The 21,965-nt window shown below is 40.6% G+C and overlaps 1 protein-coding gene across 1 annotated transcript in view; it reads right to left on the bottom strand.

Moving 5' to 3' along the window:
• Positions 1 to 19,730, bottom strand: part of LOC123762178 (methyl-accepting chemotaxis protein 2-like) — a 30,494-nt gene extending 10,764 nt beyond the window's left edge. Inside the window, exon 1 of the mRNA XM_069335571.1 lies at positions 19,437 to 19,730. Coding sequence (XP_069191672.1) covers positions 19,437 to 19,730 — 294 coding nt within the window. The remainder of the gene's footprint in view (positions 1 to 19,436) is intronic.
• Positions 19,731 to 21,965: the final 2,235 nt, after the last annotated feature.

Genomic DNA, 21,965 nt, shown 5'->3' with positions numbered 1-21,965 from the left:
CCAAATGAGCCACAGAGACGTTAGAAAAAAATTTCAGCGTCAGAGTAGTTAACAGATGGAATGCATTAGGAAGTGATGTGGTGGAGGCTGACTCCATACACAGTTTCAAATGTAGATATGATAGAGCCCAGTAGGCTCAGGAACCTGTACACCTGTTGATTGACAGTTGAGAGGCGGGACCAAAGAGCCAGAGCTCAACTAGGTGAGTACAAGGAACACAACATACAACAAGCAACATGAGGAACACAACATACAACAAGCAACATGAGGAACACAACATACAACAAGCAACATGAGGAACACAACATACAACAAGCAACATGAGGAACACAACATACAACAAGCAACATGAGGAACACAACATACAACAAGCAACATGAGGAACACAACATACAACAAGCAACATGAGGAACACAAACATACAACAAGCAACATGAGGAACACAACATACAACAAGCAACATGAGGAACACAACATACAACAAGCAACATGAGGAACACAAACATACAACAAGCAACATGAGGAACACAACATACAACAAGCAACATGAGGAACACAACATACAACAAGCAACATGAGGAACACAAACATACAACAAGCAACATGAGGAACACAACATACAACAAGCAACATGAGGAACACAACATACAACAAATAAGTCACCCTCCCCCCCCCCTGGCTTGGGTATGGGTATTATAGGTTCCTGACTCCATCGGTCAGTTAAGACACCAAGCTTGGGTATGGGTATGGGTATTATGTGTCCCTATGTACAGCCGTCAAGGAGACAACCGCCCCTAGGCTTGGGTATGGGTATTATAAGTCCCTGTGCCCAGAAGTTAGGAAAGACACCCTGCCCCAGGCTTGGGTATGGGTATTGTTATGAACACCAGGTAGCCTAGTGAAGTAACTTTGTCAGGTTAAGAGTTATTCTACACACCTGACTAGAGATTAGAAATCAGGGGAAGGAAGTTAATTAAGTAAACGTTAATGAATGACTAGAGACAAGCAGAGGACGAGCATCTTATAAAAGTTAGATGTAATAAGATGTTGACTATTTGTTACATGTCGTAACGAGTCACTTGAGATGCTACAGTCGTCAGGGATTGACGTATGTCACTGCCACCTGGGAAGAGAGAAGAATATAGTGCCTGGTTAAGTGTTTGAGTGAAGGCTACTTGTTACTAAGTGTGAAGAAGCTGTCGAGTAGGGGGCCTCGTAGCCTGGTGGATAGCGCGCAGGACTCGTAATTCTGTGGCGCGGGTTCGATTCCCGCACGAGGTAGAAACAAATGGGCAAAGTTTCTTTCACCCTGAATGCCCCTGTTACCTAGCAGTAAATAGGTACCTGGGAGTTAGTCAGCTGTCACGGGCTGTTTCCTGGGGGTGGAGGCCTGGTCGAGGACCGGGCCGCGGGGACACTAAAGCCCCGAAATCATCTCAAGATAACCTCAAGAAGAAGATACATCGTGCGTCATTTCTGAGTGATCGTGAAGATATTAGGAACGGCCTGAAGCCTACAGTGTGGTCGTATCCTGTGTGGACCCTACTGTGAAATGTCCTTGAGTGGAGGAAAGTAAGCAGGTGTTTCTGCGTGAAACCTGCCAGGCGACTTCATAGACTCAAGTCGGGACTGTGAGAAGCTGTGAGAGGCAGTCTAAAAGGACTTTGGTGGACGACCAAGAGAAGCATCATGTTGCAGCGTCAGAGGGCAAGTGTCCTCCATCCTAAATTTCTGCGTTAAGTGCAGTTAATTAGTTAATAGACTGGTTGTTAATGTTTGTGTGCCCAGCGATTGTAGAAGACGTTTATGCACATAGGTTAGAGATTTGATGAAGATAGTGTACTGATATAATGAGAGAGATGATGGGACATGCTGAAAAAGGCCCGTCGGGCGAAAATTTCGGTATGGACTCCTCCGAAAATGGGGGAGTACTCACAGCGAAGTGGACTCCTCCGAAAATGGGGGAGTACTCACAGCGAAGTGGACTCCTCCGAAAATGGGGGAGTACTCACAGCGAAGTGGACTCCTCCGAAAATGGGGGAGTACTCACAGCGAAGTGGACTCCTCCGAAAATGGGGGAGTACTCACAGCGTAGTGGACTCCTCCGAAAATGGGGGAGTACTCACAGCGAAGTGGACTCCTCCGAAAATGGGGGAGTACTCACAGCGAAGTGGACTCCTCCGAAAATGGGGGAGTACTCACAGCGTAGTGGACTCCTCCGAAAATGGGGGAGTACTCACAGCGAAGTGGACTCCTCCGAAAATGGGGGAGTACTCACAGCGAAGTGGACTCCTCCGAAAATGGGGGAGTACTCACAGCGTAGTGGACTCCTCCGAAAATGGGGGAGTACTCACAGCGAAGTGGACTCCTCCGAAAATGGGGGAGTACTCACAGCGAAGTGGACTCCTCCGAAAATGGGGGGGTACTCACAGCGAAGTGGACTCCTCCGAAAATGGGGGAGTACTCACCATGGCAGAGCTGATGTGCAGAAAGGGATATCGGGAGGAGGAATTTATTTTGTATGAATATATGTTATGGTATTTTATTAGATAAACATGTTATTATGGATTGGTAATGGAATTATAGGTTTGTGTAAGAAGAAGATAGTGAAGGAGCTTCATGTCTAAGGAAGATTATATGGTGAATCTCCAAGTGTAGAGTGGAATCTTCAAGTGTGGAGGTGAACCTCAAGTGTGGAGGTGAACTTCGGTGGTAGAGTGGAACTTCAGTGGTAGAGTGGAACTTCGAGTGTAGGGGAGCTACACGTTTCTTTTGTTAAGCAGCATAGAGGAACTTCAGAGGCATTTGAGTGGGACTTCAGGTGTCGCAGATATTGGAAAGACTGCAGGAGTACCAACCTGATTTTGAGGACCAAAAGACAGACGTTCTTAGTGGTGGACCTCAGGACGTAGAACAGAGGATTGTATGGACACCATGATATGTATAAGGGAGTGCTTGAATGCATAAGGGCGTGAGTGACGCAATGTAGTGTGAGAAAGTTTGTATTTTATTATTGGATATATTCTTATATGCAGGTTACCTAGCCACAAGGCCGAGGCCGAAAACTGAGCAGCAGCCAAGTGCTGTTTGTTTGATGAAAGCATTGTGTGATATTAAGAGTGTTAATGGTTAATAGCAGTCTAGGGTACAGTGTTGTAACATTATATATATATACTAGCAGTACCCAGCCACAGCAACCTTCCCTGTCCCCCCAGTCCTCCCCACCACTCCCCCCCTCACCCGTCTCCTCGGCCTCCCAACCATTCTCCATTCCCCAATCCCCTCGTCCTTCCCACCATTACCCCCCTCCCTTGTCCCCTCGTCCTCCCCACCATCTCTCACTTCCGTCCCCTCGTCATCCCCACCATTCCCCACTCCCTCGTCCGGTGCCTTCCCAAATGGTCTGATGTTCCCATCAGAAAATTGGGAACATCAAGTGGTCTGATGGTCCCATCACTGAAATATAAGAAAAACAGTTAAAAAATTAAATGAAAATAAAAAAAACTATACTCACGAAATGAACGGTATGGTAAACAACACAGCTCAATTACAACATAAAGTCACACAAAATAATTCAATAAAAACATAAATAACTCAGTCTATGAAAATAAAATTTATCAATGCAATTGGAAACACTGAAATGGAATTCGTGACATATTTAGTATAGCGTGAATGTGGCTATTATGTGCAACAGATGGCGCTGTTTTTCAAAATCGTTTTTAAATGTTTTTACCTGTCACAGGGGTGGCATCAATATAATAGCTATATAAAAAGAAGCGCCTATTCGAATGTAACGTTGTGTCAAAATTTCAAAGCAATCGGTAAAGAGGTTTTGAAGAGTTCCCTCACATGAAAAACACATGAAAACACAGCTTTTCAGAAAAATCATGCTTTTTACCGTCACAGACGTGACATCTATATAGTATGTATATAAAAAAACGCTCGGATGTAAATGGAACGTTGTGTTAAAATTTCAAAGCAATCGGTGAAGAACTTTCGGAGATTAGCTATTTTGAACAAACGAACATTTCCATTTTTATTTATATAGATTTTTCATTTCATGTATAGTCATGTAATATATGTTTTTCTGGTGACGACTGATTTTGCTCTTGTCCAGATGAGGATTCCAAAGTAGAGAGAGAGAGAGAGAGAGAGAGAGAGAGAGAGAGAGAGAGAGAGAGAGAGAGAGAGAGAGAGAGAGAGAGAGAGAGAGAGAGAGAGAGAGAGAGAGAGAGAGAGAGAGAGAGAGAGAGAGAGAGAGAGAGAGAGAGAGAGAGAGAGAGAGAGAGAGAGAGAGAGAGAGAGAGAGAGAGAGAGAGAGAGAGAGAGAGAGAGAGAGAGAGAGAGAGAGAGAGAGAGAGAGAGAGAGAGAGAGAGAGAGAGAGAGAGAGAGAGAGAGAGAGAGAGAGAGAGAGAGAGAGAGAGAGAGAGAGAGAGAGAGAGAGAGAGAGAGAGAGAGAGAGAGAGAGAGAGAGAGAGAGAGAGAGAGAGAGAGAGAGAGAGAGAGAGAGAGAGAGAGAGAGAGAGAGAGAGAGAGAGAGAGAGAGAGAGAGAGAGAGAGAGAGAGAGAGAGAGAGAGAGAGAGAGAGAGAGAGAGAGAGAGAGAGAGAGAGAGAGAGAGAGAGAGAGAGAGAGAGAGAGAGAGAGAGAGAGAGAGAGAGAGAGAGAGAGAGAGAGAGAGAGAGAGAGAGAGAGAGAGAGAGAGAGAGAGAGAGAGAGAGAGAGAGAGAGAGAGAGAGAGAGAGAGAGAGAGAGAGAGAGAGAGAGAGAGAGAGAGAGAGAGAGAGAGAGAGAGAGAGAGAGAGAGAGAGAGAGAGAGAGAGAGAGAGAGAGAGAGAGAGAGAGAGAGAGAGAGAGAGAGAGAGAGAGAGAGAGAGAGAGAGAGAGAGAGAGAGAGAGAGAGAGAGAGAGAGAGAGAGAGAGAGAGAGAGAGAGAGAGAGAGAGAGAGAGAGAGAGAGAGAGAGAGAGAGAGAGAGAGAGAGAGAGAGAGAGAGAGAGAGAGAGAGAGAGAGAGAGAGAGAGAGAGAGAGAGAGAGAGAGAGAGAGAGAGAGAGAGAGAGAGAGAGAGAGAGAGAGAGAGAGAGAGAGAGAGAGAGAGAGAGAGAGAGAGAGAGAGAGAGAGAGAGAGAGAGAGAGAGAGAGAGAGAGAGAGAGAGAGAGAGAGAGAGAGAGAGAGAGAGAGAGAGAGAGAGAGAGAGAGAGAGAGAGAGAGAGAGAGAGAGAGAGAGAGAGAGAGAGAGAGAGAGAGAGAGAGAGAGAGAGAGAGAGAGAGAGAGAGAGAGAGAGAGAGAGAGAGAGAGAGAGAGAGAGAGAGAGAGAGAGAGAGAGAGAGAGAGAGAGAGAGAGAGAGAGAGAGAGAGAGAGAGAGAGAGAGAGAGAGAGAGAGAGAGAGAGAGAGAGAGAGAGAGAGAGAGAGAGAGAGAGAGAGAGAGAGAGAGAGAGAGAGAGAGAGAGAGAGAGAGAGAGAGAGAGAGAGAGAGAGAGAGAGAGAGAGAGAGAGAGAGAGAGAGAGAGAGAGAGAGAGAGAGAGAGAGAGAGAGAGAGAGAGAGAGAGAGAGAGAGAGAGAGAGAGAGAGAGAGAGAGAGAGAGAGAGAGAGAGAGAGAGAGAGAGAGAGAGAGAGAGAGAGAGAGAGAGAGAGAGAGAGAGAGAGAGAGAGAGAGAGAGAGAGAGAGAGAGAGAGAGAGAGAGAGAGAGAGAGAGAGAGAGAGAGAGAGAGAGAGAGAGAGAGAGAGAGAGAGAGAGAGAGAGAGAGAGAGAGAGAGAGAGAGAGAGAGAGAGAGAGAGAGAGAGAGAGAGAGAGAGAGAGAGAGAGAGAGAGAGAGAGAGAGAGAGAGAGAGAGAGAGAGAGAGAGAGAGAGAGAGAGAGAGAGAGAGAGAGAGAGAGAGAGAGAGAGAGAGAGAGAGAGAGAGAGAGAGAGAGAGAGAGAGAGAGAGAGAGAGAGAGAGAGAGAGAGAGAGAGAGAGAGAGAGAGAGAGAGAGAGAGAGAGAGAGAGAGAGAGAGAGAGAGAGAGAGAGAGAGAGAGAGAGAGAGAGAGAGAGAGAGAGAGAGAGAGAGAGAGAGAGAGAGAGAGAGAGATCGGCTCGCAGCGGAAATAGTATAGTGAAGGGGAATCAGGAGATCAGCCCAGAACAAGGAGAGTGTGGGGGAGTCACACGCTCGTCAGGGTGTGTATGCATGTCCAGTAGGCCAGATCGGAGACGATCCCCAAATAAAGGTGACACTGAAGCCCTCTCCGAGTATATAGCGATTACAGGGTGATTACAGTTAGGAAGAGTTACTAAAAAAATACACATAGTTCAAATCAAATAGAGAGTATAGAGAAACGGTTCAGTGAAAGTAGATGATTATAGGAGGATCTCTGTCAAGTAAGATGCTTCAGAGTAAAAGATGTGAGAAAAACACAAAATAGTACAACATGTGATTGAGAAAATAAGGAAAGGAGATGAAACAAAAAACATATGTATCATATTCACAGGAGACTAGAAACGTGTCTTCACTTCAGAAGGAAAGAATGGGTGTAACTTTACTCAGGAGCAGTCCCCACACCTATCTGCCTTTGGAGGTGTGATCTGTCAAACTGTTACTCTAGGTGTCACGCACATTCTAGGCAACTACCAGCTAGCTCATGGGCATCCACCCGCCGATACTGTCTGTCCGCCCAGGCCACCAGTGGCCGCCCACACACCCCGTCGCGAGCTTCTGCCCACGGGAGTCCCCCATCCCGTCCCAGCCAACAGACATTAACCTCGCATCTTGTGTGATTTAACCAATCTAGTAACTCACGCTTAACACGAGAATAAATATTATATTATATGAACTTCCGACACACACACACACACACACACACACACACACACACACACACACACACACACACACACACACACACACACACACACACACAAGTTGTAACATTTCCGTCCGTGCGTGTCTAGATCTTCACAAGTGCTGGCCTGGTAAGAGATAAGAACACTCGCCTGGGGCTCAACTGTTCATCATAGGTCTGAGTTTAAGCAAAATTGGTCATTATCGACATATGATTTCTCATACTCGATAGGGTGATTACCATATATATATTTCGCTTGAAGTGCTAAAAAGAGAGAGGGTAAGTATCTCCTTGTACCTGACAGCAGCGGCAGCAGCTGCAGTGATTCCAAAAGGGGTGGCCTCGTAGCCTGGTGGGTAGCACACAGGATTCGTAATTCTGTGGCGCGGGTTCGATTCCCGCACAAGGCAGAAACAAATGGGCAAAGTTTCTTTCACCCTGAATGCCCCTGTTACCTAGCAGTAAATAGGTACCTGGGAGTTAGTCAGCTGTCACGGGCTGCTTCCTGGGGGTGGAGGCCTGGTCGCGGACAGGGCCGCGGGGACACTAAAGCCCCGAAATCATCTCAAGATAACCATGATCACTTTAATGATCATAATTTGCAGATAATACACAGCACATGATGTAAACAATGTATTAACACATAAAATTACAATGTCTCTGTAATTAACTTGAATGTAAGATCTCTAAGCAAACACTTTGATGATGTTAATGCCTTGATTCAAACTGTTGACAACTAATTCTCTTTTGTTATACTTACTGAAACATGGTTAAAAGAGGATACTACTCAACTCTTTAACATGCCGAGCTACTCAGCAATTCACAACTGTCGACCAATTCAGAGAGGTGGTAGTACTGCTCTTTACTACCACCAAGAACTGACAAGCTTAAAAGTAATTAGAACTAGAGACTGCTGTGGGGAGTATATCTTCGCCAGTTTCAGAGTCAAGGGAGCTGAGTCTGTCCTGACTGTGGGAGCAGTCTATAGAATTCCTAACACTGATGTGTCCGAATTCAACTCTTAACCTTAGAAATCTAATACTAGATAACAGACTGAACAAAAACCATCTAATTATCGCAGGGGACTTTAATATTGACCTTTGGGAGCCTGAACACCCTACTGCTGCCAGCTTCCTCAACTGTATGAATTCCTGCTTCCTCCTACCCTTAATCACTAGACCTACTAGAATCATTGATAGTACTGCGTCTGCTATTGATCACATCTGGACTAACATAACCTCTCCACTTACTTCAGGGATAATCATCGATAGGACCACAGACCATTACCCCTCATTTCTCCTAGCCAATATTAATAAACAACCTCTAGATACAAGGATAAGCTTTAGGCTGCACAGTGAAACTTCTATAAGCAACGTAATTGCTGCTGCTGCTCCTGCTGCTGCTGCTGCTGCTGCTGCTCCTGCTGCTGCTGCTGCTGCTGCTGCTGCTGCTAATATCAACTGGGAGGCTGAATTAGGTGACATAGGGAACATCATCCTAGCAGTGCAAACATTTCTTCAGAAAACTCTTAACCTTTATAATGTTGGGAAGAAAGCTTACTCTCTATTAATTAATTGACATTTAATTAATAGATTAATTTGAATTAATCGAAGGACCACCCTATTTTGACTGAAAAGGGAAACAGATAAAGTTAAATGATAAGGACTGAAACACCAGTGCCTGTGGATAAGAAACTATTAAAGATTATTCTTTAAACTTCAATGGGCTGTATAATATTAATGTTCGAGAATAAACTTTCCGTCCTTCACAAAATGGGGGGTTAATACCAGAAGTAATCTACTCCCAGTACGCTTCATCGAGGCTGGTTCTTCCTTGAATAAAATTAGTAATGTCTACTAAATACTATATTGAGAAACATTAGATAAATTGATTAATGGTAAAAAGATTAAATGTTGATTAAACAAGAAATTATTCTCATATTACGTTAGATATCTCAAATCAAATAAACTAAAAGTCTTCGACTGATAATCGGTTCTAGAATTTTCTCAATCAAAGAAATAATATAAAAGGGTTCAGCTGCTTAGCTGTAATAGTGAACGGAGAGGTAGAGGTGCGGTGGCGTCGTCTGCTACTTGCTGCAACACGTGAGCTCGAGCATGGCGTGGGAACATGGGGACCACGACCACTTACAACACAAGCTGAAATTTCAACTAAATATACCAATTGTTTACACCTACTATCTAGTATCCTCACTATGCCATAGAAGGAATAAAATTAATTCCTTATGGACGTACTTATTGTTTGGGGAGGTCGCGTAGCGTAACGATGGACAGTGCACTGTAAAAATATATATAGAGAGATCTCAAGATATAAATAATACAAGGGCACTTAACCTGCTGGTTGTCCACCGAAGCAATCCTAAATTGCTACTGGAGCAATTGCACGCTCCTGGGCCGATTAACTGCAAGGGCCTAACGTAGAATTGATGGAAATCGCATCTCCCAGGAAGCACGATGTGATTGTTGGCGTCTGCACAAGGCGAAACTCTGCTAAGAATGGCGTCTCTCCGCCTCCCTCCCTCAACTCGTCTCACGCATTCACAACATTGTTTTGTGCGCGATGGTAAAATAATAGCTAGGAAGACTGACTCTGGAAAAACTTATGTCATAACCACTGAAGCACACCTCACTTCTTTCCTGGATGACTGTGGGATATCAGCTGAATAACCAGAACATAATTTGTAGTCTCACATACAACCAAAGTGTACTTAAGCTCTGCCTTTCCTTTCCAAAGGTGTTTATTTTTATTTTTATTTAATTTTTTTGTTTGTCATCTTTGCCAGTTTTATACTCTTAATTATTTGTTCTTAGTTAATCCCCTTGTCACTAAACCTAGGGCTTTTATTACCCTGTTAATTAACCATTACTAAGCTAATTATCTTCAAGATCATTTTTTTATGATTATTATTTTTCTTATTATTTTTTATTTTACATTTATATTGTCAGTCTCTACTGATTTTTTGTTTTTTATTTTATGTAACTTCTGTGTCCTCCCTGGCTATCTATTGGATCTTTATTTTACTTCTAAATTGTTACTATTTTATTGTATTTGCTTTTATTCTTGTGTTTTGCTTTATCGTGTATCTTGTATCGTGATCCCTCTGCATCCTATGCACACTGATATTGATCCTGATCAAAATCTTCTGTCTCATATCAACACCAACCAGCACATTGATCATCATTATTGCAAGTATTTCACAGCACACCAGGCTAAAAACAAACTCCAAAATAGCACTTGTCTATCAGTTTATAACCAAAATGTTAGATCACTTGGTAAACATTTTGACGATTTAAATGCACTACTCACAGCAATAGGTACTAACCTATCGTTCATTATTTTAACAGAAACTTGGCTAAATAAAGACTATACCCAACTCTACAACTTAGCTGGTTATAAAGCCATTCATAACTGTAGGCCTAATAAAAAAGGTGGTGGCACAGCTATATATTACCGAGATACATTTATCTGCAACAGTGTTATTAGTGACAGAGATGACTACTGTGAATATACTTTTGCTCAGTTTACAATTAAATCCCTTAAATCCTCTTTGACTATTGGAGCCATCTATAGATTTCCTAATACTAACATAGCTTCTTTCTCAGACAACCTAAGGAATCTTATTATAAACAACAATCTCAACAAAAACCACATCATTCTGGGAGGAGACTTTAATATTGACCTGGGTCAACAAAATTGCTCTCAAGTTGACTATTTCCTTAACAGCATTAACTCCTGTATGCTAATCCCCACAATCACCAAACCTACCCGAGTCACTCAAACATCAGCCACTACCTTGGACCACATATGGACAAACATAACAGCTCCCCTTGTATCTGGTATAATCTACGACAGAACAACTGACCACTATCCTACCTTTCTCATAGCGAACATGGACATAACACCACCAAAAAGCAAGAAACTTTCATTTAGGCTACACAGTGAATCAGCTTTAGACAATCTTACAGAGGCACTTCACAATATTAACTGGGATTCTGAATTCAATAATACCCATGATATAAATTCTTTAGCTAACCTCTTCCTCTCCAAAACTCTAAGCCTCTACAACCTTCATTGTCCCCTTCTTACAAAGCAAGTAACTGACAAAAGATTAAACAATCCATGGCTCACAAATGGCATTCTCAACTCAATCAACAAGAAACAGGAATATGAAAAGAAAGTTAGGATTGGCCTAGTTTCAAAGGAAGTAGCTAAAAGGTACTCATCAATGCTTACCAGTATCATAAGAAAGGCAAAACTTGCATATTATGTGAATAGATTCAATGAAGCAAAAGGCAACATGAAAAGCACTTGGAAAACTATCTCTAGTATCCTAGGAACTAAACAACACTCACATAACCAAATAAAACTCTACAAGGATGGGGATATACCGTCAACTGATTTAGAAATAGCAAATGAATTTAATAGTTTCTTTTCATCGGTTGGTGCTAATCTTGCCAGTAAAATCCCACAGACTCAGACACATATTAACACATATCTCTCAGGCAGCTATCCAAACTCTCTTCTCCTTTCACCAATCAGCCCGGCAGATGTTGTGTCCATCATACACTCTCTAAAAACCAAGGCAGGGAACACCAGTGAAATTCCGTCCATTGTGTACAAGAGAGCCTCCCATGCCCTTGCCCCACCCATAGCACTACTGTTCAACAAATCTATAGAGTTTCACACCTTCCCTGATATCCTCAAAAAAGCAAGAGTAACGCCAGTCCATAAAGGAGGCAATCCGGCGGACATAAACAATTATAGACCAATATCAAATCTACCCATTCTATCAAAAATATTTGAAAAAATTATTTACAAACAGCTCTATTCCTACCTCGTAAAATTCGACATACTCAGCCCCTGCCAGTTTGGCTTCCGGTCCCAAAAGAGCACCAACGATGCAATCATTAGTCTCCTTGACGTTATCTACTCAGCCCTTGACAAAATTGAGTTTCCGATTGTACTCTTCATTGACCTAAGAAAAGCCTTTGATACTGTTAATCACAACTACCTCTTACTTAAACTCCAGCATTATGGAATCCGAGGCCTTGCCCTTGACTACATCCGATCCTATCTTAGTGACAGACACCAATATGTAACCATCAATGATACAACTTCTTCCACTCTACCAATTACCGTTGGAGTGCCACAGGGCAGCATCTTAGGACCTCTTCTATTTCTTATATATATAAACGATCTGCCTAATGTCTCTAATATTCTCAAACCTATGTTGTTTGCTGACGATACTACCCTTATCTATTCAAACCTCAACCCACATACACTAAATAATGTTGTGAATAATGAATTAAAAAAAGTCCACTTATGGATGTCAACGAACAAACTAACATTAAACATCGAAAAGACTTACTACATCTTATTTGGAAGCAAATCATCAAATGCAATTCAGCTACAGATAGACAACATTAACATCAGTAATAAAAATGATGGCAAGTTTCTTGGCCTATTCCTAGACAAGAGACTCAACTTCAGCACCCACCATTCAACACATAACTAAGAAAGTCTCTAAGACAGTTGGTATACTCTCCAAAATCAGATATTATATTCCTAACTCTGCTCTCCTCTCACTATATTATGCACTAGTCTAACCCTATCTTAATTATGGTATCTGTGCATGGGGGTCTACCACTGCAAACCACCTTAAGCCCATCATCACACAGCAAAAATCTGCTATCAGAATAATAACTAACTCTGCTTTCAGACAACACTCAGCTCCCTTGTTTAAATCCCTAAACTTGCTAAATATTAACTCCCTCCACACATTCTCTTGTGTCAACTACATTTACAAAACCCTGTTCTTAAATGCAAACCATGCTCTTAAGCTCTCCCTGGACAGATGTAATAGGACCCATTATCACCACACCAGAAATAAATATCTCTTTGATATCCCCAGGGTCAAACTTAATCTGTGTAAACACTCTATGCAAATTAAGGGACCTAGTCTATGGAACTCACTCCATAGTGAATTGAAAAACTGTAAAACTTTTGCCTTATTTAAAAGCAAAACCAAAAAGTACCTAACTTCATCTTCTTAGTTTCCTACACTGAGCTTTAAATTTGCTCTGTACCTAGTGTTACCCAATCTCCTAATTTTTATGTAATATCAAACAACCTTATCATTGTGTTCATTGCTGTCTTCTTTTATGTGCTAGCCATATGCTGTATTGTGACTACCAATTTTTGTCAACTAATATTCAAGCTGTCATTGCAATCAATCTTATATTGTTTCTGCTGTATTGTGCCTACCAATTTTTTGTCAACTACCATTCAAGCTGTCATTGCAATCAATTTTAGCCAAATATGTGCTTTAATATACTGTACCTACAATTTTCTCTCATCTTTTTTTTTTCATTTCATGTAATCTGTTATCATTTTTTTGTCTATAAATTTTGCAAGTATTTACCTCCTTAAAATTTTCTTAGATTAAGGACCTGCCCGAAACGCTGCGCGTGCTAGTGACTTTACAAGACTGTAATTACCATATTTGTATCCTCACATTCCTTATGTACATTCTTGTATATGCATAAATAAATAAATAAATAAATAAATTTAATAATCACCGATAATTCTTTTCCGTGTAATTACTGATGTAATGCGTTAATGAGAACTGGGTTGCAATTATAGGGAATTAAATAATATCATATTCTCGTTAAATGGTGTTAATCGAGAAATGGAGAAAAATTTTATTTCCTCCATAGCATTCGTACTTAACAGATAAAACTGTTACTTGATAATAATTTCAGTTAATAACTCACAGTTTTGGATTATTGGGAGCTATATTATCCGTAGTTAATTATTGTACCGGATACTGATAAATTTAGAGAACCACATTCAATTCTCTAACATATTGGGAATAAATATGTTTAGATTGACATTATCTGACGCAATCCTGCTTTTCGATGTCGTGAGAATATTAGCAATATGCTCAGATAAAGAAATATTAATTTATGTTAACACTACCATTAGTGGAATTAATAACTACTGTAATTAGTATGCAATAATGATGTATTATAATACAATGGTAATGTGTCAGTTTTGAAAATTTCCAGCATAACTCCGGGGGGCGGGGGAACTTGGGTCGCAGTTCAATGTTGAGTACTGACATACCTATCCCGAAGTTAATATTAATGTTAGTACGTTAGTACACACATAACGGATGTCCCGTAATTGTCAAGGAAAGATAAGACTTTAAGTCTTGTAAAGGAACTCATGTTAAATGTAAAACATGGAATTGTGAATCATCTAAAGTTAATAACTACTAAAGCCTACAATGTACTCCATGACTGGTGTCGCGATGACGTGTAATGGTTATGTTACTAAGTCTTAAAGTTTTGTAAACTCATAGGCGCTCTAGATGGAATAATGTTATAGTTGATAGCCTACACAAACAAATTAATGATTAAATCATACAATTTAAGGTAACTGAGAATCCACTGTGAGGTTAATGTCTTGGGTCATTGTGTCTTGTATCTGATTTGTTACTTGACATCACAACACAGTATCATCATGATTACTCAAATTGGATGGTAAATTATTTGCTCTTCGTTAGAGCTATAATAGGCTTGTAGTTTCCGTTTACATTGTTGAGCAGCTGCTCTAGGTGGGCGTGTGCCCGGTGGATCAGAATTGTTGTCCTCGGAAACTGTAGGAGAAGTTGGTTCTGTTAAACTCTCGTTCTGCTAATTCGAGAGGTACCAACTTCTCTAAGGTTTATAGGGTAGTAGTGCCTCGGCATAAAACCCGTACTACTCTCAGGATGCCTTGGTGATCTGGGTGGATAGAGACAATTTTGCCTATAGGCCATTCTGACCTGGGTCCATCACTGTCAATCAACACTAGGTCTCCTGGTTTGAGTTGAACTTTATTATAGAAGCTCGATGCTCCATAGTGGTACTCTCGTAGAGCTGTGAGGTACTCTCGAGTCCACACCTCATTCCACCTTTCAATTACTCTCGAGAGATGTTGGTAACTTTCCACTAGTCACATGGGAAGGGTCAATGGGATCCTCTTCTGCCAAAGGTATTAGAGGGCTCAGCAGGCCTCCATGTATTAAATGTGAGGGACTCAGGGGTTCTCTCTGTGAGAAGTCATCTGATAGGTAAGTTAATGGGCGATTGTTGACTCGCGCCTCAATTTCCACGACAAGTGTTTGGAGTTCAGAGAAACTAATTTTCTGTCGATGTAAGGTCTTCCTTAAACATTTCTTGATAGTCCCTGTCATACGTTCGTAGAACCCACATTGCCAGGGGGCTCTGGGAGCTATAAATTTCCAGTGGCATTGTCGTCTCTGCATGACAGACTGCACTTCTGGATGATTCCATATCTCTCATAGGCAGGCTTCTCCTGCCACAAAATTTGAACCATTATCGGATATCATTAGTTTGGGACAGGATCTGCGAGCTGCAAATCTACGAAAAGCTTGGATGAAGGCTTCGGCACTCATGTCAGAAGTCACTTCTAGATGTACGCCTCGTGTGGTTGCACACGTGAAGAGGCAAATATAAGCTTTCACTGGTATCTTATGTGGAGTGCCAGTGAGAAGTAAGGCTCCTGTGTAATCGACACCAGTGGTCTCAAAGGGACGAAGATGGACTACTCTCTCCTTAGGGAGTGGTGGAGGTCGTGGGTAAGGACACACTCGAGCGTCGTATCTTTTGCAGATCACACAGAACTTAATGAGTTATTTGACAGTTTGACGACTTTGGGGAAGCCAATATTTCTGACTCAAGTCGGTGAGAGTGTCTAACACTCCACCATGCAAAGTACCATATTGATGATGATGTAAAACTAGAAGTTTGGTAATAATGTGGTGACGTGGTAGAAGGATCGGATTCTTTGCATCCAAATCAATTTCTGCATGAAGCAGACGTCCTCCACATCTTAATATATTATGAGTGTTGGCATCATACCAGATACCTAGAAACTTGGTTAATTTATCTGGAAGATTTTCATATTCACTTCCATACGTCTCTTGTTATGCACGTTTGATCCAGTAGAGGATAGGATTGGGAAACTTATGTCTGATTCCTATCTTAGCAAGAAAGTCAAACACATGTGCTGTCACTCTTAATAACTTACTCAAGTTAGAATAATTGTGAAGATTAATAGCTGAGATTCGATGAGGTTCTGGGTCTTTCATGGGAGTAGTGATATTGGTCACTATGACTTGTGGTTTCTGTTTGGGCCACTGACCACTAACAAGCCATGAAGGTCTATTAAACCACATCGAAGACTTGATTAGCTGTTTTAATGTTAAACCTCTTGATAAGTAATCTGCAGGATTGTCCTTAGTGGGGACATGTCTGAATTTATATCCAGCAGATTATTCATGAATTTCCCTAACACGATTACTGACGTAGGGAGTCTTGTTATTGTTGTTTCTTACCCATTGTAAGACTGCCTCATTGTCTGACCACACTACAATTTCACCAAAGTGGATATTATTGAGTGTCTTGGTCAGGCAATGAGCCAATCGTACTCCCACCAGCAATGCAGTTAACTCCATTTGAGGTAAAGATCTCTTCTTGATTGGAGCAACTCTTGCTTTAGATGTGAGTAAAAATGATTGTGCACTATTGACTAAGATGGCTGCAGAGCCATACGCTTTGCCAGAGGCATCGCAAAAAACGTGCAAATTTGTGGGCAAGTTTTGTCCTGAAGCATTACGAGGAAATTTCAAAACACCTAATTGATTGAAATCCATTGCGAGTATTTGCCATTTATCTTGTAACTCACTTGGTAACATATCATCCCATCCCATATGTTTCTGCCAGCACTCCTGCATGAGGAGTTTGCCCCTTATTAATATAGGACTAAGTAAGCCTAAAGGGTCAAATGGTTGACTGACATACGAGAGTAATTTTCTCATGGTAAGAGTTGAATTATTGGTTTGTACTGACTTGACATTCATCTCGTCAGTACCTGTGTTCCATTCCAAGCCCAGAAGTTTTAATTGATTAGGCACCTGATAACCTGGAGATTCTTTCTCGATTATCTGGTTTAATGATTTATTGTTTGAGGCCCATGATTGTAGTGGCATATTGGCTCCTAACAACTCACGGTTAGCCTCATAGTAGATTTCTACCAATTTGAATTTGTCATTAGTTGTCCCTGGAAATTATCGCCATACAAATTGTCACTGTTCTTCGTTTTATAAGGGCTATTTGACATTTTCAAATGTGTATCTAATGTGGCTTGAAGTAGAAACGGTGAAGAAGTCGCACCGAATAGCACAGAGGCAAACCGGTAGGTTATGACATCACTGTCAGGATCCAGTGGGTCCTTAATCCAGAGAAATTTGGTGTAATTACAATCCTCCTCTTGCAAGCCTACTCTAAGGAAAGCTTTACTGATATCAGCAGTATAAGCGAAAATACCAGTGCGGAATCGTAATAATACATCATGTAGCCTTTGTGTCAGGCTAGGTCCCTTTTGGAGACTTTCATTCAAGGACACGCTGTTTGTCTTCACTTTGGCACTACAGTTGAAAACGATACGTATTGGTGTTGTCAATGAATCTTTCACCACAGCGTGATGGGGTAAATAGTGACCTGTTTTTCAGTCATCATTATCAACAATTTCGATAAATTTACTATTGAGTTGTTGTTGAATTAATTGATGATACATGTTCAATTTATCTGGCTGTTTCTTCAGCCGTATTAATTGAGACTGTAATTGAGAGGCTGCCATGAAATAATTAACTGGAAGTTGGGGATGATTTAACTTCCATGGCAGTCTCACCCAGTATTTTTTGTCTTTATAGACAACTGTGTCCAGATATTGCTGGTAAGTCCACGTATCATCAGGGCTTGGTTTATCAGGGACAATACCTAAAGTGTCTAAATCCCACAGACGATGTACAGGTGGATCAGACTCATTATCTTCAGATATTTCTCTGAAATGTAGGGGTGACTGTTCCAAGCCTAGTCACGCCACTATTGAATTGTTAGTTTGTTTGTTGGTTGACGCTGTTTTTTGTTGGAAAAGCACCGGTCCAGTAAGCAATTGCCTCCAGCAGATGACAACAAATTCATTCCGTGTTGTCTGGTGCATCCTGTTATATATTTGTAATAATAGTCAGCGCCTGTTAGGATACCAACATCTGTGAGGCAGTCAGAATTTATTTTGTGATCTGCTAGCCTCATGCGGTTACGTTTGAGATATCTCGCAGTGCGAGCTAGTCCTGTGACCTGCAGGTCTGAAGGAAGTTGATCTACTACTACTGCTTGTATTGGACTAGTGGAAGATCCAAGTCTCACTAATACCTTAACTACTTGGTATTCCCGAGGTCCACTATTAGTCAAGAACCCAGAAATATTCAGTCTCACACTTTTGGCAGGTTTTAATTTCAACTGCTCGACTAATTGTTGCGTGATGAAGGTTTTCTGTGATCCTTGATCAAAGAGACCTCTAGTGTTAACTCTAGACTTCCTATCAATTAGTTTAAGTTGAGCCGTAGGCAAAGTAGTATTATTGCCTGAATCAGTAGCAAGTACATTTATTTCTTGGTGTACCTAGCTATATTGCACTGTGGTAGAATTCATAGAATCCTCCCTAGGTGTCACAGATTGTGTAGAAGTTTTTCTACATATGTCATAATGATGTACACCTATGTTGCATCTACTGCACAACCATAACTGCACTACACATTTACTGGGATTATGAGAATCCATGAACTTGGTGCATCTGTGTAATTCTTGTAGCCGTTTAATCCTGGTATTAAAGTTAGGATAAACATTGCATTTGTAGATGACATGTTCTTGTTCACAGAACAGACACTTTCTCTCTCTGGCTGAGTTTGTCTTTTTAGTAGACATATCAGTTGTAGTGTCAGAGGGAGATACAGAATAAATACCTACACTACCACTCCTTTTTCCAGTGGATGGAGTAGTCCTAGGGTTGGATTTATTGGACTTATTCAAAGTCGATTTGGGTTTGTCAAGGTTAAGTTGTTTAGACTCAGGTTTAATCTTATCATGAGTTTTCAACCTGTTAACTGTTATTCTCAGTCCCTCGAATATTTGCTCGAGAGTGAGAAACTCGGTTTTATAGTGTGAGCAGATTTCTGCTAAAATATTTCGAGGTAATTTCCTCTGTAAAAGTAACTTAATTGACCATTCTGAGGCTAGTACATCAACTTTAGTACCTAAGGCCTTCACTAGAGACTCTACTTCTAGCCTGAAGCTTTGAAGTGAGTCTGGTCGGTTACTTGGTGCATTCAGATCCAGTAACTGGTAATACATGTTAGCTATACTCAACTCCTTGTTGCAATAGTTCAACTTTAGTAGTTTTATAGCTTCCTCATAATTACTCTCAGTGAGAGCTAGGTTATTTATGACCTTTTTAGCCTCCACTTTGAGAAGACTAATCAGGTATGAGAATTTAGAAACTCTGTCAAGAGAAGATTTTTTATGTATATGAACTTCAAATGAAGTCCAAATTGTGTCCCAATTTTCTTCATCCAGCCCTGCAAATGTAGGTAAGTCTAAAGTAGGTAGACGAACCTCAGGTAATTGATTACTGGATTGAGACATAGTATTATTTGCATTAGATTTATGTTGTGTTACTATATTGGATAGTATGTCAAGTTTATCTTGAATCTCATCTTCATACTGAGAAATTTCTGCTAGAGTTTGATCTATTTCATCAGGATCAGTTTCAGTTGCATTCAGTAGGTCGAGATAAGACTGGCTTGTAGATCTGACTTGATCAAATTTGAGATTAGCTTCTCTCAATGATGTTTCTAGTTGATAGTAATCAATGGGAGTTGCTTTAGACAAAGTATCAGACTTATTAATTAGTCTGGTTAAATGACCTTTAAGGCCAATATAGGTTCTCCTTAACTGTTCAGGAGTAGCCATGTTGGCTTTAAGTCCAAGTTTCATAGGAGTTGAATAAGTATTACTAGTGAAGCTGGGGTAGTTGCTCATTAGTTGACAAGTAATATTGAATATAGCCTAAATTAACGTGGCTAAATTACACTCTAACCTCACTCGAGGTTAAATGTACCTACCTAACAATAAGTAGCTAAGGATTTTGAGCAGTGCTTGAATGTCACCATTAACTTTCTTCCGGCTAGCTCTTCTTTATCACCATTAGATGTAATAGTGATCATTCAGCAGCACTCAAAATTCATACACACAAATAATTGATATGGATATACTCTAATCTGAGTTACTTTAAAATTTGAATCCCACCCTTGGTAGGGTCAGCACAAGAATGAATAGTGTATGCACTACTGACTAGTCCAAGACTAGTTGAAAGAATTTCTACCTAAGAAACTACTAATTTATTTAGTCTGCATTTGTGCAAAACTCAGCACAATCACAGCCTAAATTCCTACCTAATAAAGGTTGGCATAGGTTAATTTGTGGTGCAATAGTGAATATACAGTTGTGCTGTTTTTTTGGGTTTTTAGAATTTATAGTTTATATAAAGGTGCACTTGCACACACAGGGGAAAATACAAATAAGTACAGTTAATTTTGGCTTGCCAGCCACAGCCTTTTATGGTGGTTGATTGTGTTGATCAATTTGTCAACTACATGTGACCTAAACTCGCCTGACAGGTGTACACCATCTCTTGCCAGGTTTTGCCTGTATGGTCTGGCTGTAAATTGAATGTAAGTGGTATCCAATCATACTCTCTTCCTCAGCCTGAAGTTTATATATTTGGCAGCTCTTTAGTAATATCCTGGACTCACTCCCCCAAGATTATTATTGCTCAGTTGGCGAGGTTCCCCCAATGTGAACACTACTGAACTGCTAACAAGCTTAAATGAGGAAAGTATTGTTTTAAGGTGATTAATTACCTCAGCTGGGTGTCGAGTAGGATGGATGTCATTACCACCTAAATAAATAATAGTTAGATGGTGAGGCCACTCTAACACAGGTGTTAATGTGGAGTTATTATAGAAGTTATGAGCTGTTGCTCCTGGTGACCTGAAGATTCTTACCTCAGTGTGAGGTATAGGTCTGAGTGTTGTGGGCAATTGACTGTGTCCCACGAGTGCTACTTTATACATGAGGTATAAGCAGCAAATAAATTGGTGTGAATTAGGCTAACCTATGTGGTACCCTGCCGGTAGCCACAATTAATAAAATGTGTTAGCCTAGATTACTACACACAGTAATTAGTTATGATTATGGTATTAATTGTAATACATCCGGTTCGATAAGGACCATATTTGTGCTTTAATATACTGTACCTACAATTTTCTCTCATCTTTTTTTTTTCTTGCTATGTAACTGTTATCAATTTTTTTTATAAATTTTGCAAGTATTTACCTACTAAAAATTTTCTTAGATTAAGGACCTGCCCGAAACGCTGCGCGTACTAGTGGCTTTACAAGACTGTAATTACCATTTTATGTATCCTCACATTCCCAATGTACCTTCTCGCATATGCATAAATAAATAAATAAATAAATATTTTTGTGTTGGGAAGAAAGCTTACTCTCTATTAATTGATTGATATTTAATTAATAGATTAATTTGAATTAATCGAAGGACCACCCTATTTTGACTGAAAAGGGAAACAGATAAAGTTAAATGATAAGGACTGAAACACCAGTGCCTATGGATAAGAAACTATTAAAGATTATTCTTTAAACTTCAATGGGCTGTTTAATATTAATGTTCGAGAATAAACTTTCCGTCCTTCACAAAATGGGGGGTTAATACCAGAAGTAATCTACTCCCAGTACGCTTCATCGAGGCTGGTTCTTCCTCGAATAAAATTAGTAATGTCTACTAAATACTATATTAAGAAACATTAGATAAATTAATTAATGGTAAAAAGATTATATGTTGATTAACCAAGAAATTATTCTCATTTGACTTTTATGAGGCTATCATATTACATTAGATATCTCATCAAATAAACTAAAAGTCTTTGACTGATAATCGGTTCTAGAATTTTCTCAAAGAAATAATAGAAAAGGGTTCAGCTGCTTAGCTGTAATAGTGAACGGAGAGGTATAGGTGCAATGGCGTCGTCTGCTACTTGCTGCAACACGTGAGCTCGAGCATGGCGTCGTCGGAGCATGAGGACCACGACCGCTTACAACACAAGCTGAAATTTCAACTGAATATACT

Source organism: Procambarus clarkii, chromosome 34 (genome assembly GCF_040958095.1).
Source record: "Procambarus clarkii isolate CNS0578487 chromosome 34, FALCON_Pclarkii_2.0, whole genome shotgun sequence".
NCBI lineage: Eukaryota > Metazoa > Arthropoda > Malacostraca > Decapoda > Cambaridae > Procambarus > Procambarus clarkii.
This window is presented reverse-complemented; position numbering and strand designations above follow the sequence as displayed.